Source organism: Aphelocoma coerulescens (assembly GCF_041296385.1).
Source record: "Aphelocoma coerulescens isolate FSJ_1873_10779 chromosome W unlocalized genomic scaffold, UR_Acoe_1.0 ChrW_unloc_scaf_3, whole genome shotgun sequence".
NCBI lineage: Eukaryota > Metazoa > Chordata > Aves > Passeriformes > Corvidae > Aphelocoma > Aphelocoma coerulescens.
The window spans coordinates 4,048,986-4,061,133 of record NW_027184082.1 but is presented as its reverse complement, the minus strand read 5'-3'; the positions used below and the strand labels follow the sequence as shown (position 1 = coordinate 4,061,133).

General features: G+C 39.0%; 1 protein-coding gene across 1 annotated transcript; it reads right to left on the bottom strand.

Annotated features, from left to right (window-relative positions):
- Nucleotides 1–1,257: 1,257 nt before the first annotated feature.
- LOC138102862 (alpha-ketoglutarate dehydrogenase component 4-like) lies at nucleotides 1,258–6,491 on the bottom strand. Its single transcript, XM_069000613.1, has 4 exons — nucleotides 6,420–6,491; nucleotides 5,550–5,613; nucleotides 3,337–3,539; nucleotides 1,258–1,395 (listed from the first exon to the last, which is right to left on the bottom strand). Exons 1-4 carry the CDS (start codon nucleotides 6,456–6,458, stop codon nucleotides 1,378–1,380), a joined length of 324 nt encoding a protein of 107 aa, XP_068856714.1. The 5' UTR covers nucleotides 6,459–6,491; the 3' UTR covers nucleotides 1,258–1,377.
- Between the last annotated feature and the right edge of the window lie 5,657 nt (nucleotides 6,492–12,148).

Below are 12,148 nucleotides of genomic sequence, written 5' to 3'. Positions count from 1 at the left end.
ACACATAATTGAAACATATGGGCCAGCCACTTGGGCATAAGATGGTAGTTGGGAATATCAAACCCCAATTTACATGCTGAATCGGATTATCAGACTCCAAGCAGTTGTAGAAATAATAACGAACCAAACTGCTCAGGCATTGGAATTACTAGCTAGCCAACAGAGCCAAACAAGAGCTGCGGTATATCCGAATAGGTTGGCTTTAGAGTATCTATTGGCTGAAGAAGGATGTGTTTGTGGAAAATTTAATACATCAGACTGTTGTTTGAAGATAGATGACCATGGGGATGCTGTCCTAGATATAGCCAAAAATATCAGAAAAATAGCCCACGTACCGGTCCAAAAGTGGGAATCTGCACTAAAACTTAGCTGGTGGGATAATGTATTGGAAATAGAATGGTGGAAGAAGCTAGGTTTCTTCCTTTTATGTGCCACTGCAGGCTTGATTTTTCTCCCTTGCCTGATCCTCTGTTTTATTCGATTAATATCTACCGTGGTCCAAGGCATGCAAATAGTACCAATGCCTGTGGAACCAAAATTGGCTACATCTGGAACGGCACAAAAGATCATGGTGTTGAAGAAGCAAAATGATATCAAAGACTCCTTTGAAGAAGCAAGATTGATTTGTGAAAAAAATGAGCAAATAATAAAGGCTAGAAAACAAGGGATACTGCTCAAGCCAAATGATCTGTAAAAAAAGGAAAAGTGAGGTATTGTTATGAATGTATTGTGATGTTGGCTTTTCACGTGTTATATAATTGTTATGAATGTATCGTGATGTTGGCTTTTTGCATGTTCCTTAATGTTAGAAAAACTTTACCTAGGTTCTGTAATGTCATACATGATATAGAATGCCTATTGTTTATGTAGTCAATTTAGAAAAGATAGGCAGAGAAAGTCTTCACATTCCTGGAGTATCTTATCAGAGAAGAAGAAAAACCAGAAACCAGAGAGAAGAATTTATGGAGGGAGCAGAGACAGAATGGAGCCAAGGAGGAAGATAAGACTGATGGGATGATACATAGAAACTCTAAAGAATTTATGAATCATGCATGATTGTGATGAATATGCAATAAGAGATGTACTTTTAAAGACGATCTTTTGGATGTAGAGGTGTGTCTTTGGATCTCTGCCAAAGCACCCGGCCGTAATATCCTTTTTGCTATTGTTTCCTAATTGTCCCCTTTTATTAAACTTTTCTTAAAATTTTACTGAGTGAACTGTGTTTTTCACAATATATAGTATGTTGTGTCAACCTTCTCACCCTTTATATGGGTTTTTATTAAAGCTATTAGTAGACAATTATAATATTAAGGAAATGCCTTTATTGTGAATATAATATTTCATTCTTCAACAGTGGCAAATAATCTTCCATATTTATTCTGGACCTCCACGCTGTAAAATAAAAGCATATAGTTAAATATATTCCACTAAAAGAATGGAAAATTGAGATCTCATCTTTTTCACTGTTCTAGATTAACAAATAGAGTTTTAGTTTTAATTTTTGATTTAGACATTGATTTTTAACCTGTATAGGAACATGCACGGAGTGTCAAAGTATCAGCATCTACCCATAACAACTCCATTTTTTCAGGGGAGAATACAAAAGGATCAATACCTGCAACCTATAATTATAGTTTCTTCCAGTTCTCCCACTGAAGAAACATGACTCTTAATCACTTTAGAAAGGTCTGATAAACATAGCAGTAGTAAACAGAAGTTTTAGAATTATTTTCACTGCCCAAATTCCAAAGCAAAAACAAACCCCAGGTCAGCCATTACAATCTTTATGAGAAATCAGAAAGGTACTCAATTCATTATTTTGCCAATAAAATTATTTGACAATTTACCTCACCATTAGAAAATTTATGCTAGAGATCAAGGAGCATATTACTATGCAAAATTATTAGTTTTATTTCTAATTTTAATACCCTACTGATGTACATGCAGGAAAACTAATTTCCTCTATTAATATGATCACACTGTAGGTGTCCTTATAATTTAACAAAGCTATGTGTCTTTTCATTTCAGACTCACAGCTTGTCTTGGGGTGACGTTATGATGTGTATCCCATATCGCTGCCTATGCCCAAAATTAATTTTTGTGCCTTTCTGTGCCTCTAAACTGAGCCTGAGAGGGGGAAGGAAAAAACTGAGCAAAACTTTTTCAGGGCAGTTTGCAGCTTGTTCAAGGTCACACAGAGATAGCAGGTTTTTTTTTTCAGCTGCGGGAGGAGAGCAAGGAAGCACCCGGCTTGCTGCTTTCCAGTCAGCTTTTGGCCAGTTGTTTCAGCTTCTTGTTCTCCGGAGAGAGAGACTGAGAGTTGGACTGTGTTTTTCCTTCTCTGGAATTCCGGATTTTCTCCCTTTTATACTGGACTGTTTTTTTCAACCTCAGAGCACATCGGGAGGACTTTCCACCGGGCACAGAGGGCCTGGCCCTGGCCCAAGCCCCAGCGCCGAGGAGACCAAAGGGAGGACTCTTAACACTTTCCCAGGTTTTTTTCCTCCACAGTGAAACATTTTATTATTTAGCCTTATTTTCCTTTTCCCGTGTGTTTGGTAAATAAATAGTTTTATCTTCTTCACTTTCCTTCGAGGAAAATTTATTTTTTCCCGAACCTGGGGGGGGGGAAGGGGTAGTTGTGCCTTCTCTCAGAGGATATATTTCTAAATTTGGCCAAACCGGAACACAGCTGTCTCTCCAGTTCTTCATATTTTGTGCATTCTCCCCTTTTAAAGCATTGGTGTTTAAAACTGAAAATTGTTACAGAACAAAAGCAGGTTTTTCTTGCTTTTTATGTACAGTGGCATATTTACAAATATTGCAGAAAATATTTATATCAAGTTTAATAAAATATTTCCACTACTAGAAATACAAGCAGTAACTTACTAATACATAACTTATAAAAACTAGTTTGAGGAATATTTTGGACTTCAGTCACCTGGTAATAGCCTTTGCTGGTCTAAGAACAGACTCTTGTGCTCCTGTACAGCATATTTAAATTACATGTTAAACAGCTGTTACAAAACAGGTAGTGACTGTGATTAATGTAGGCTACGACTATCAGAAGCTGTCTGCATGTCTGTATCTCTCTAATTAGTGATACCACAAGCTACTAATTAGTTGGGTACCTTGTGTAGTGTAGTGGTTTGGTCCAAAATACTCATTACTGATTTTGTAGTTTGGGTACTGTGTATCAAAGCAGTGAAAACTCCAAGTATACACTTGCCAAGAATTACAATGTAATACTGTATTTTTAACTTGGAAGGAGGTGTAGAAATAAGATAAATACTAAGTAAATACAGACAATACACACCAATAAATGAAACTTACTTGAATATATTCAATCTCTTCATCTGACATTAGTTTTCGTCTGTATTTCTGAGGTAAGGTTCTTGTTAATTCAGAAGTGTCTGGTATACCTTGTACTCTACTAACAGGTGAAATATTTTTAAATGCTGGTGATCTGCTTCCTACAGACTCCTGTGCTTTTGAAGCATCAAGAGATGGCATACTTGTTTGTAGAGATTCCAGTACTGAAATCCAGATTGCAAAACCATTACAGAAATATAACAACAGTAAAACTAATTAGTAAGCAGCCAATAAAAGTTACCAGTTATTGACAGTGTTCTTCATTATAGAAAATACTTAAAAGAATTAAAATAGTTAAAAGATACTCTACTTCTCACAAGCTGTTTTTACTGTTGTTAAATATACCCAGAATACAGTGAAAAAAATCTGAAAGTAAAAGAAAGCATATTTGAGTGGCAGAAATACTGATGTGGAAACAATATAAATCAACACAGATCCTAACAAAGGCTTTTTCACTGGGAAGCTGTACTTGCAGAAGCAGCATGAAGTATCAAATGTGCGTGTGGAGGGGATTATGTAGAAAGATAAATAAATAACTAATATCCAACTAAGATGATGCTTTTTGTTTACTGCAACTGTAAAGACAAACAAATGAAAAAGAGGTAGAGGCTTAGAGAAAGAAAAAGCTCACAACTATGGCAACCACAACATGTAATAGAATGCTATACCCATTCTTAATATTACAAAATGGTATCAAGAAAGTAAGGTCCCAAACAGAGCAAGGAGGAAGAGAACCCATCAGAAGGAGCAGAATCTGAACAGGGGGCATGCCATTAAGCTGAAATTTTAAAATTTAAGAGCAGAAGGCAAAGGGAACAGAAGATGAAAACAGAAGAAAACAACACACATATGATAATAGTTTTGGCTAGTAATGACTACAAAGTATTTTTGTTTTAATAAGTAACATACCTTATATATGAAAAAAAAAAATTCTCCAAATTTGTTTTATATACCACATAAATATTTAGAGATTTCCCTGGCCTTTAAAGCACTCACATCCCTAAAAGTATAGTCTTGATCCACAGAGCTCTGTTTAGCTATGTAGAAGCAACATTCCGGTGCGGTGAAACAGTTATTGCTACAGCATTCAAGCAAAGCGAAGTAGATTGCAATTTACTAGTGAGGCAACAGAAATTAATTAATGTAGAAAGGTTTAACATACTTAAAATATATAGCCACAAAAATATTGTGATGCAAAGATAAGCATAAGCTAAATAACATGTTTTTAAGCCTTTGAGAAAGCAATTCACTGCCATGAAAGGTGGTGCAATTGGCTGAACTGGGCACAACATACAAAATTCGGACTGAAAGTTATTGCAGAAAATAGTTCCTGAAGAATTCACAGGTAAGTCAGAAGTGACACTGATGTTCATTGTAGATACTTTGCAGTGTTAATGGATAAACTAAGCTTAAAGCTAAATCCTAAATATAATGCTGTGGCAAATACATGGTATGGTATCATTTCTAAACAAGCGAGAATAACAACAGAGCTTCTTAAAACATCTAACTACTTTAGTTTCAAATGCTTTATTGACTCAAAAGTAATATTAAAACAACATATAGCTCATCAACTTTGATGTTCTAAATGTAACAGTATTGAGGTTCTTATAATATACACATAGCTATAGGTGTAAAAATTAATGTCAAAGATTGCAATGAAGTTAATCTTTTTCTCAGCATTAATTATTAGCACAAAGAAACACTTCTTAAAATGTACAGTGGAATGGCTCTTAGCCATAAATCAGGGTTTTAAATACCCCCGACATCACACACTCCAATTAGGAAAAGAAAGGATGAGGAAAATGCAACATCCTTTTCTGCAAAGATCACCAAATACCTAAGGCTGTTTCAAATTCACTTGGATACTATCACTTCAGGCAAATATTAGTATTTTCAAAAATGTGACTTTTTATTTAAGTAGAAAAACATCACTAGAAATCCTTGCGAATCTGCTTTGACCAAAAAATAAAGGCATGCACGTATTATTTATATTCCCACAGCTGTATAGATTCTGAAAAGGAAGCCTTCAAACTAAAACAACTATGATTCAGAAACCCTGCTCAAAATCAGTTGAGTTGCATAGTTGAAGCAGAAAAATTGTGTGCTGATTCTTATATAAAACAGTTTATGCAAAGAAATATGACATAAGTTGTATCTATAGATTAAATACTTACTTTTAGGTCTGGGACTACTTTTTCTGTCTGGGAACTTTATTAAAGGAGTATGTGGCTTGACTACCTAGAACAAGACAACGTAGTAGGAGAAACAGGGAGAATAAAATATATTTCTAGACAAACATTAACTTTACAATAATAAAATGGAACATACGACATATTAAACAACCACTTCTATACTGCTGCTTTATGCACCAGCACTGTGATAAAATTACTACTTAAATTCTATTTTTACCCAAGGAGAAATGTCACCTTTAAAGGCACTACCCCACTCTAGTCTTCAGAACAGGAATAAGCATTCTCTTCCTTTTCTCACAGCAATCAGTGTGTATGCAGAAATAGCTACTACAGTAGAAAAATTGGAATTAAGTTTTAGCATGTGAAACTGCTAGCAGTGCTCTCCACCTGTACATATTTGTTCAGCTGGCTGGCTGGGATTGACTAGTTCAATTAAGAAAAAACCCCTATAAATTATAACGTCTGGTATTCAAAGCCACTGTGCTTATTTTTGAAATATGTCTTTTCAAGAAGACTACGTTTTACCTTTGAAGGGAAGAAGGATAGCTTAGAAAGGAGATACTGATTAGCGCCCTCCCCTCTTGAACAGCGACCGAAAAGGTCTGCAGACTGCTCAGTAACATCCTTTGGTACCAGAACCAGGCACAGGAATCAAATGACCGGCGCCACCGGGCCGGCCTCGCCGCATGCTTCTTCCCCCGCGCCAAGGACACCAGCCTCTCCAGAGGCGCCTCGGGCCTCGGCCACCTCAGGCCCCGGAGGCCGCGCGCGAAGCGAAGCCTGCCATCCGCCCCAGGCTCCCAGCCCCAGCCGCCCGAGCCGCCTCCCGGTCCGCAGGCCGAGCACCGCTACCTGTACTACTCTAGCGACAGCCGCCATCTTACTGCCCATGGTGACGCCACGTCCCAGCGCCGGAGGAGCAATACCAGGCCACGCCCACTATGAGGGGGGCCCAGATAAGGGGCTGTTTGAGGCAGTGCCAAAATACAAATAAAATAAAGGGGCAAAACATTAAAATTTAAAAATCGCTTCAAGTAGCTCTGCATTTTATTTGAATTCGATCAAGACAGCCGATCCACATTTTAAAAGCTGATCCTCACTTATAAAGAGTGCCAATGTTTTAATTTAACATATTACTTTGGTGAGTTGACCTTGGCTAGACATCAGATGCCCACCAAGCTGCTCTATCCCTTCCCCTCCTCAGCAGAACAAGGGGGAGAAAAAGACGACAAAAGGCTCATGGGTTGAGATAAGGACAGGGAGATCACTCAGCACTTAGCATCACAGGCAAAACAGACTCATTCGGTTCTCAGCTGATATCTTCCTGATTACTGATACTTCTTTTTTATTCTCCACAGAGCACTTGCAGTTTGATTTCCAATTATTTCGATTAATGTTGAAATATTCTCAATTGCTTTTTCCAATTCATTAACTCCTAACCAGGGGATAAACCATCTGGCAATGGAATGGAAAGCTGTGGATCTCTTTATCAAAGGATTGCTAATTCTTTTGGTTCATTTTAGATCAGCCTTCAAATTCTTTGTAACTGTAATATTTGGGATTACAGCTCCGAAAGTGCAAGTACCCTTGTCACCAAAAATCGGGAGTAAAACTCTCTAACACTGTAATTTCAGTACTAGAAAGCAGCATCACTTTTATTCACGATGCCAGGCATGAGTGGGATATTTCCACCTAACCCATGCACCACATGACACAATCAACTTCGTCTAGTCCTTTTTGGGGGATTACATCTGTTTATACATGTGCTAAGGTAAGGTGATGTCTCCAGATCCCACTCCTGATCTTTTTCTTCTTGATCTATATTAAATGAGGTACTTACCCAGAACGTTACCCATTTTATATCAGTGGGGATTGGAACTCCAATTAAATGTATTCCTTTTCCCAAATGTTCAGGCATATGAGCACATATCCAACAATCACTCAGATTAGCTCTTTGTTACTTCCTCCATCAATTTCAGGTGGAGATTGAAGCTCCATTGGTTTCCCAGACCTGATCTCGATGGTATTGTTAAACTTAGTCCACTTAACAAGATAAATCAGAGTTAAAACTTCATACTACTTTGAATAGAAATATACAAAATTTAATCCAAATAGAAATACAAACAATGTTGTAAAATAATTCCATTCACATGTGTCGTGGTTTGACACTGACCAAATGCCAGGCACCCATGAAAGCTGCTCACTCACCCTCCCCTGCCACAGCTGGGCAGAGGAGAGGAAAATTTAACAAAGGGTTCATGAGTTGAGATAAGGACTGGGAGAAAACACTCCAAGGGCAAAACAGGCTCATCTTAGAGGTACAAAGTGAATTTATTACTAAAAACTTCAGAGGAGTATAATGAGAAGTAAAATAAGCCCTTAAAGGCACCTTTTTTCCCCCAACCCCTCCCTCCTTCCCACCGACAGCTCAGGGAGACAGGGCATGGGGGTGTTTGTCAGTTCATCACCTGAGATCTTCTTCTGCTGCTCAGGTAGAGAAGTCATTCCCCTGCTATGCCGTGTGGTTCCTTCCCATGGGAGACAGTTCTCTGTGAACTTCTCCAACGTGGTTCCAATCTCACGAGCAGCAGTCCTCCCAGAACTGCTGCGGCGTGGGTCACTCTTCCACAGGGTGCAGTCCTCCAAGGACAGGCTGCTCCAGCCTGGAAGCAGAGGCCCCCTCTCTCCACCAGGTCTCCCACTGGAACACAGCCTCCTCTAGGCATTCACCTCCTCCAGCTTGGGCACCTCCCCCACAAGCTGCAGGTGGATCTCTGCATCCCCCGTGGCCCCTCATGGGCTGCAGGGGGACAACCTGCTTCACCATGGTCATCACCATGGCCTGCAGCGGAATCTTGTTTCTGGCACCTGGAGCACCTCCTCCCCCTCCTTCTCCACTGACCTTGGTGTCTCCATGTTGTTTCCCTCACATGTTCTCACCTCCTCCTCTTCTCTGGCTAGAAAAACTGTGCCTCTCTTTGTTTTGATTTTCTTCTTAAATATGTTAACACAGAGGCATTACCATCATCTCTAATTGGCCCAGCCTTGGCCAGCGGCATGTCTATCTTCAGAGCCATCAGGGATTGGCTCTGCCAGACATGGTGGAAGCTTCTAGCAGTTTCTCACAGAAGCCACCTCTGTGGCCCCCCCGCTAACCAAAAACTAGGCTGTGCAAAACCAACATGTTATTTCCCAATAACCCACAAAGTCCTCCCACATACAGTTCATATGGGATCATATTAAACTTTAATCATAGAGGTCCAATTGATTTACTTTCCATTCAGACTTTGGTGCTGCTTCAAGTTTTCAGTAATGAATCCATGGACCGATACTGTCAAGCTTGGCTGCTGTATGGGTGGTTAACAAAACTTGAAATGGTCCTTTCCACCTTTCCTTTAAAGATTCATCATTCCAGGTTAGAAGATACACCCAATCTCCTGGTTGAAAGGGATGCACTTGGACATCCAAGGTAACAGGTGATCCTAAAACAATAAACATATGCAAGGATGAGAGGTTTTTTCCCAAAGATATTACATATTCCCAGAAATTGTGATTCCCTATTATGTGACTTTCCTGGGTATAGTTATAGCCTGATATGATCTCCCGTGAGAGATCTCTCTTCATATGGACGTACCTTTTCCTTAGAGCTTGGATGAATTTTAATTCTCAGCAATGCCAGGGGAAGAGCCTGTGGCCACTTAAGTGATGCTTCCTGACAAATTTTACTCATTTGCATCTTTATGCTCTGATTCATTCCCTCAAACTTCCCACTAGATTGTGATCTCCATGGAATATGTAGGTCCCACCTTAATGCTTTGGACTAAGTTTGTACAATTTCAGCTTCAAAATGGGGTCCTCTGTCTGATTACATTCCTATTGAGACCCCAAATCTGGGTATTATTTCATTTAACGATATTTTGGTTACCTCTTTAGCTTTGTTGGCATGACAGGGGAAAGCTTCAGGCCAACCAGAAATGGTATCAACTAACACCAATAAATACCTATATCACTCCTGTCGAGGAAATACAGAGAAATCTATTCGCCAATAATCTCCTGGACAATTTCCTTTCTTTGTAATTTCTTGGAGAGGATGAAAGTTTGGTAAGAAAGTTTCACAGATATATAGGCTTGGCAGAAAGATCTCTGAATGTAGAAACTGAGGATGAGATAGAAATGAAAGCCAGTTTCAATATAGAGTAAAAGATGTTTTGCTGAAACACTGATCGCTGAGTAACTGAGAAGGCAAAGGTTGGAGATGAGTTGGAAGGAGATTTTTATGAATAGGACAAAGGTATGTGACTACAAACAAAGACATGTTTTTCACCAAGTAAATGAGTCCCAAGAAGAGCATAAGTAAATAGAAAACATGTCTTTACCAAAAAGAGAGATATCGCAGGCAAACAAGAAATGTCGATGTAGCAAGAAGAAAAAGAGAGGTCTGAGAATTTTCCATTGTAAGCTTAAATTGTAACTTACTCTTGTGATTGGATAATAATGACTATAATATGGTAATGGTAGTAGCTATGATAGGCTATAGGCAAATGTAAAGGTATTGTGTATGGTGCTTATTGGTTGTTATGTATTAAGATACTCAGCAAAGAAAAGTATAAAATGCTTTGTAACTTGAACAGAAGGCGGCTTCAGGTATGCCTACAAGCTGGAGCTGGCAGCTGTAGGGCTGGCTCTGGATACCCACTCCCTGAAATGCTGTAACTTCGCCTATGCAATACACAGCTTTCAAGAGAGCCGCCTGAAGTCCAGACATCCTTCGTGAAACTTTCTCCTATAGTAATTCCTGTAGGTGGTAATTTATTATTTTGTAGGAGTTATTACCAAGATGCATTTTTCAGCTTTTGCCATTTTATACACTATCTAATAATTGTTTGATTATGCTTCCATACTTAACAAGCTAGCTTTGAAATGTTAATAGTTCTCTTTCTTTCCATAATGCACCATGAGTATGCACTACACTGAAAGCATCTTTTGACTTACTTTCCTTTGGACAATTCCAATGCCTTCTGTAAAACAATAAGTTCAGCCTTCTGTACAGAAGCAGGCAAGGGGCAAGCTTTTACAGCCTCTGAGTTTTACCAGAGTATCTGGATTTGTTATGGGAACATCCTTTAAATCCTCTCTGTTAGAGTAGTCTTGTTCAATGGTTTGTAAACAGTCATGTTGTAATTCCTCTCCTCCTGTTTTCTGAGGATCTAAAACCATAGATGGATTAAGTGCAGAAGTTACTTTGAGTTCAACACTGTCCTGTTCCAAAAGAACTTGATATTTTAGCATTCTGCTAGCAGACAACCAATGATTTATTTCCATTTTTGTTCTAAAAGAATTGTAAGCATGTGTAGCACATAGATAATGATCTTTTGTCCCAGAGTCAATTTTTTGAGCTTCTTGAATCAACAGAACTGTAGCTGCCACTGCCCTAAGGCATGCAGGCCAGCCTTTACTAACACTGTCCAATTGTTTGGAAAAGTATCCCACAGGTCATTTCCATTACCCTAACTTTTGGGTCAACACCCCCAGGACTAAATGAAGCCTCTCATGTACAAAGAACTCAAAGGGTTTCATTAGGTCCAGCAATCCCAATGCTGGTGCAGACATCAAAGCTTTCTTTAAAGTGTTAAAGGGAGACACAGTCAGGATTTCAGTGTACTACTGTTACCAAAAATTCAGTAGAAATAAAAAAACCTCCTTAACACCAATGTAGCATTAAGAAGCAGGCATTCTTTATTTGGCCAGATGCATGAGGGGATATATCCTCTGAAATATTGTGCATGCTGAGTACAGAAAAGCTCCTGCTTCTATACTATATTTTACGTACATATTCATTTATTTTTCCCAAAATAAACATATATATGATAATCATTAACATCTGTTCCCTCGCCTTTACATGTGTTTTTCTGTGCTGGGGGTCTCTTTGGTGGTTCCTGGTGGTTGGCGACCCCAAAGTCATACCTGACTGCCCAGTGAGCTGGTAAAAGTTGGCACAACTGGGCTGGTTGCTTTCCAGTTCTTCTTACACAATGGGCATTGTGCAGTTCCATAGGTCAGTGGTTTTTGAAGAATAAGCATTGTGTTAGCCCACCAGGTGCAGAAAATTCATCTGGCAACATCCAACCCCCATTGAAACTTATAAAGCTTGTCTTCCCTTTAATTCTTCCTTATAGGAGAAAGTTTCATGAAGGATGTCTGGACTTCAGGCAGTTCTCTTGAAAGCTGTGTATTGCATAGGCGAAGTTACAGCATTTCAGGGAGTGGGTATCCAGAGCCAGCCCTACAGCTGCCAGCTCCAGCTTGTAGGCATACCTGAAGCCGCCTTCTGTTCAAGTTACAAAGCATTTTATACTTTTCTTTGCTGAGTATCTTAATACATAACAACCAATAAGCACCATACACAATACCTTTACATTTGCCTATAGCCTATCATAGCTACTACCATTACCATATTATAGTCATTATTATCCAATCACAAGAGTAAGTTACAATTTAAGCTTACAATGGAAAATTCTCAGACCTCTCTTTTTCTTCTTGCTACATCGACATTTCTTGTTTGCCTGCGATATCTCTCTTTT

Coding starts and splice junctions, on each gene's coding strand:
- LOC138102862 (XM_069000613.1), bottom strand. CDS start 6,458: ATGGGCAGTAAGATGGCGGCTGTCGCTAGAGTAGTACAG. Junction 5,614..6,419: donor CTGTCGCTAGAGTAGTACAG/GTAGCGGTGCTC, acceptor GTCTTGTTCTAG/GTAGTCAAGCCACATACTCC. Junction 3,540..5,549: donor AAGTAGTCCCAGACCTAAAA/GTAAGTATTTAA, acceptor TCTGGATTTCAG/TACTGGAATCTCTACAAACA.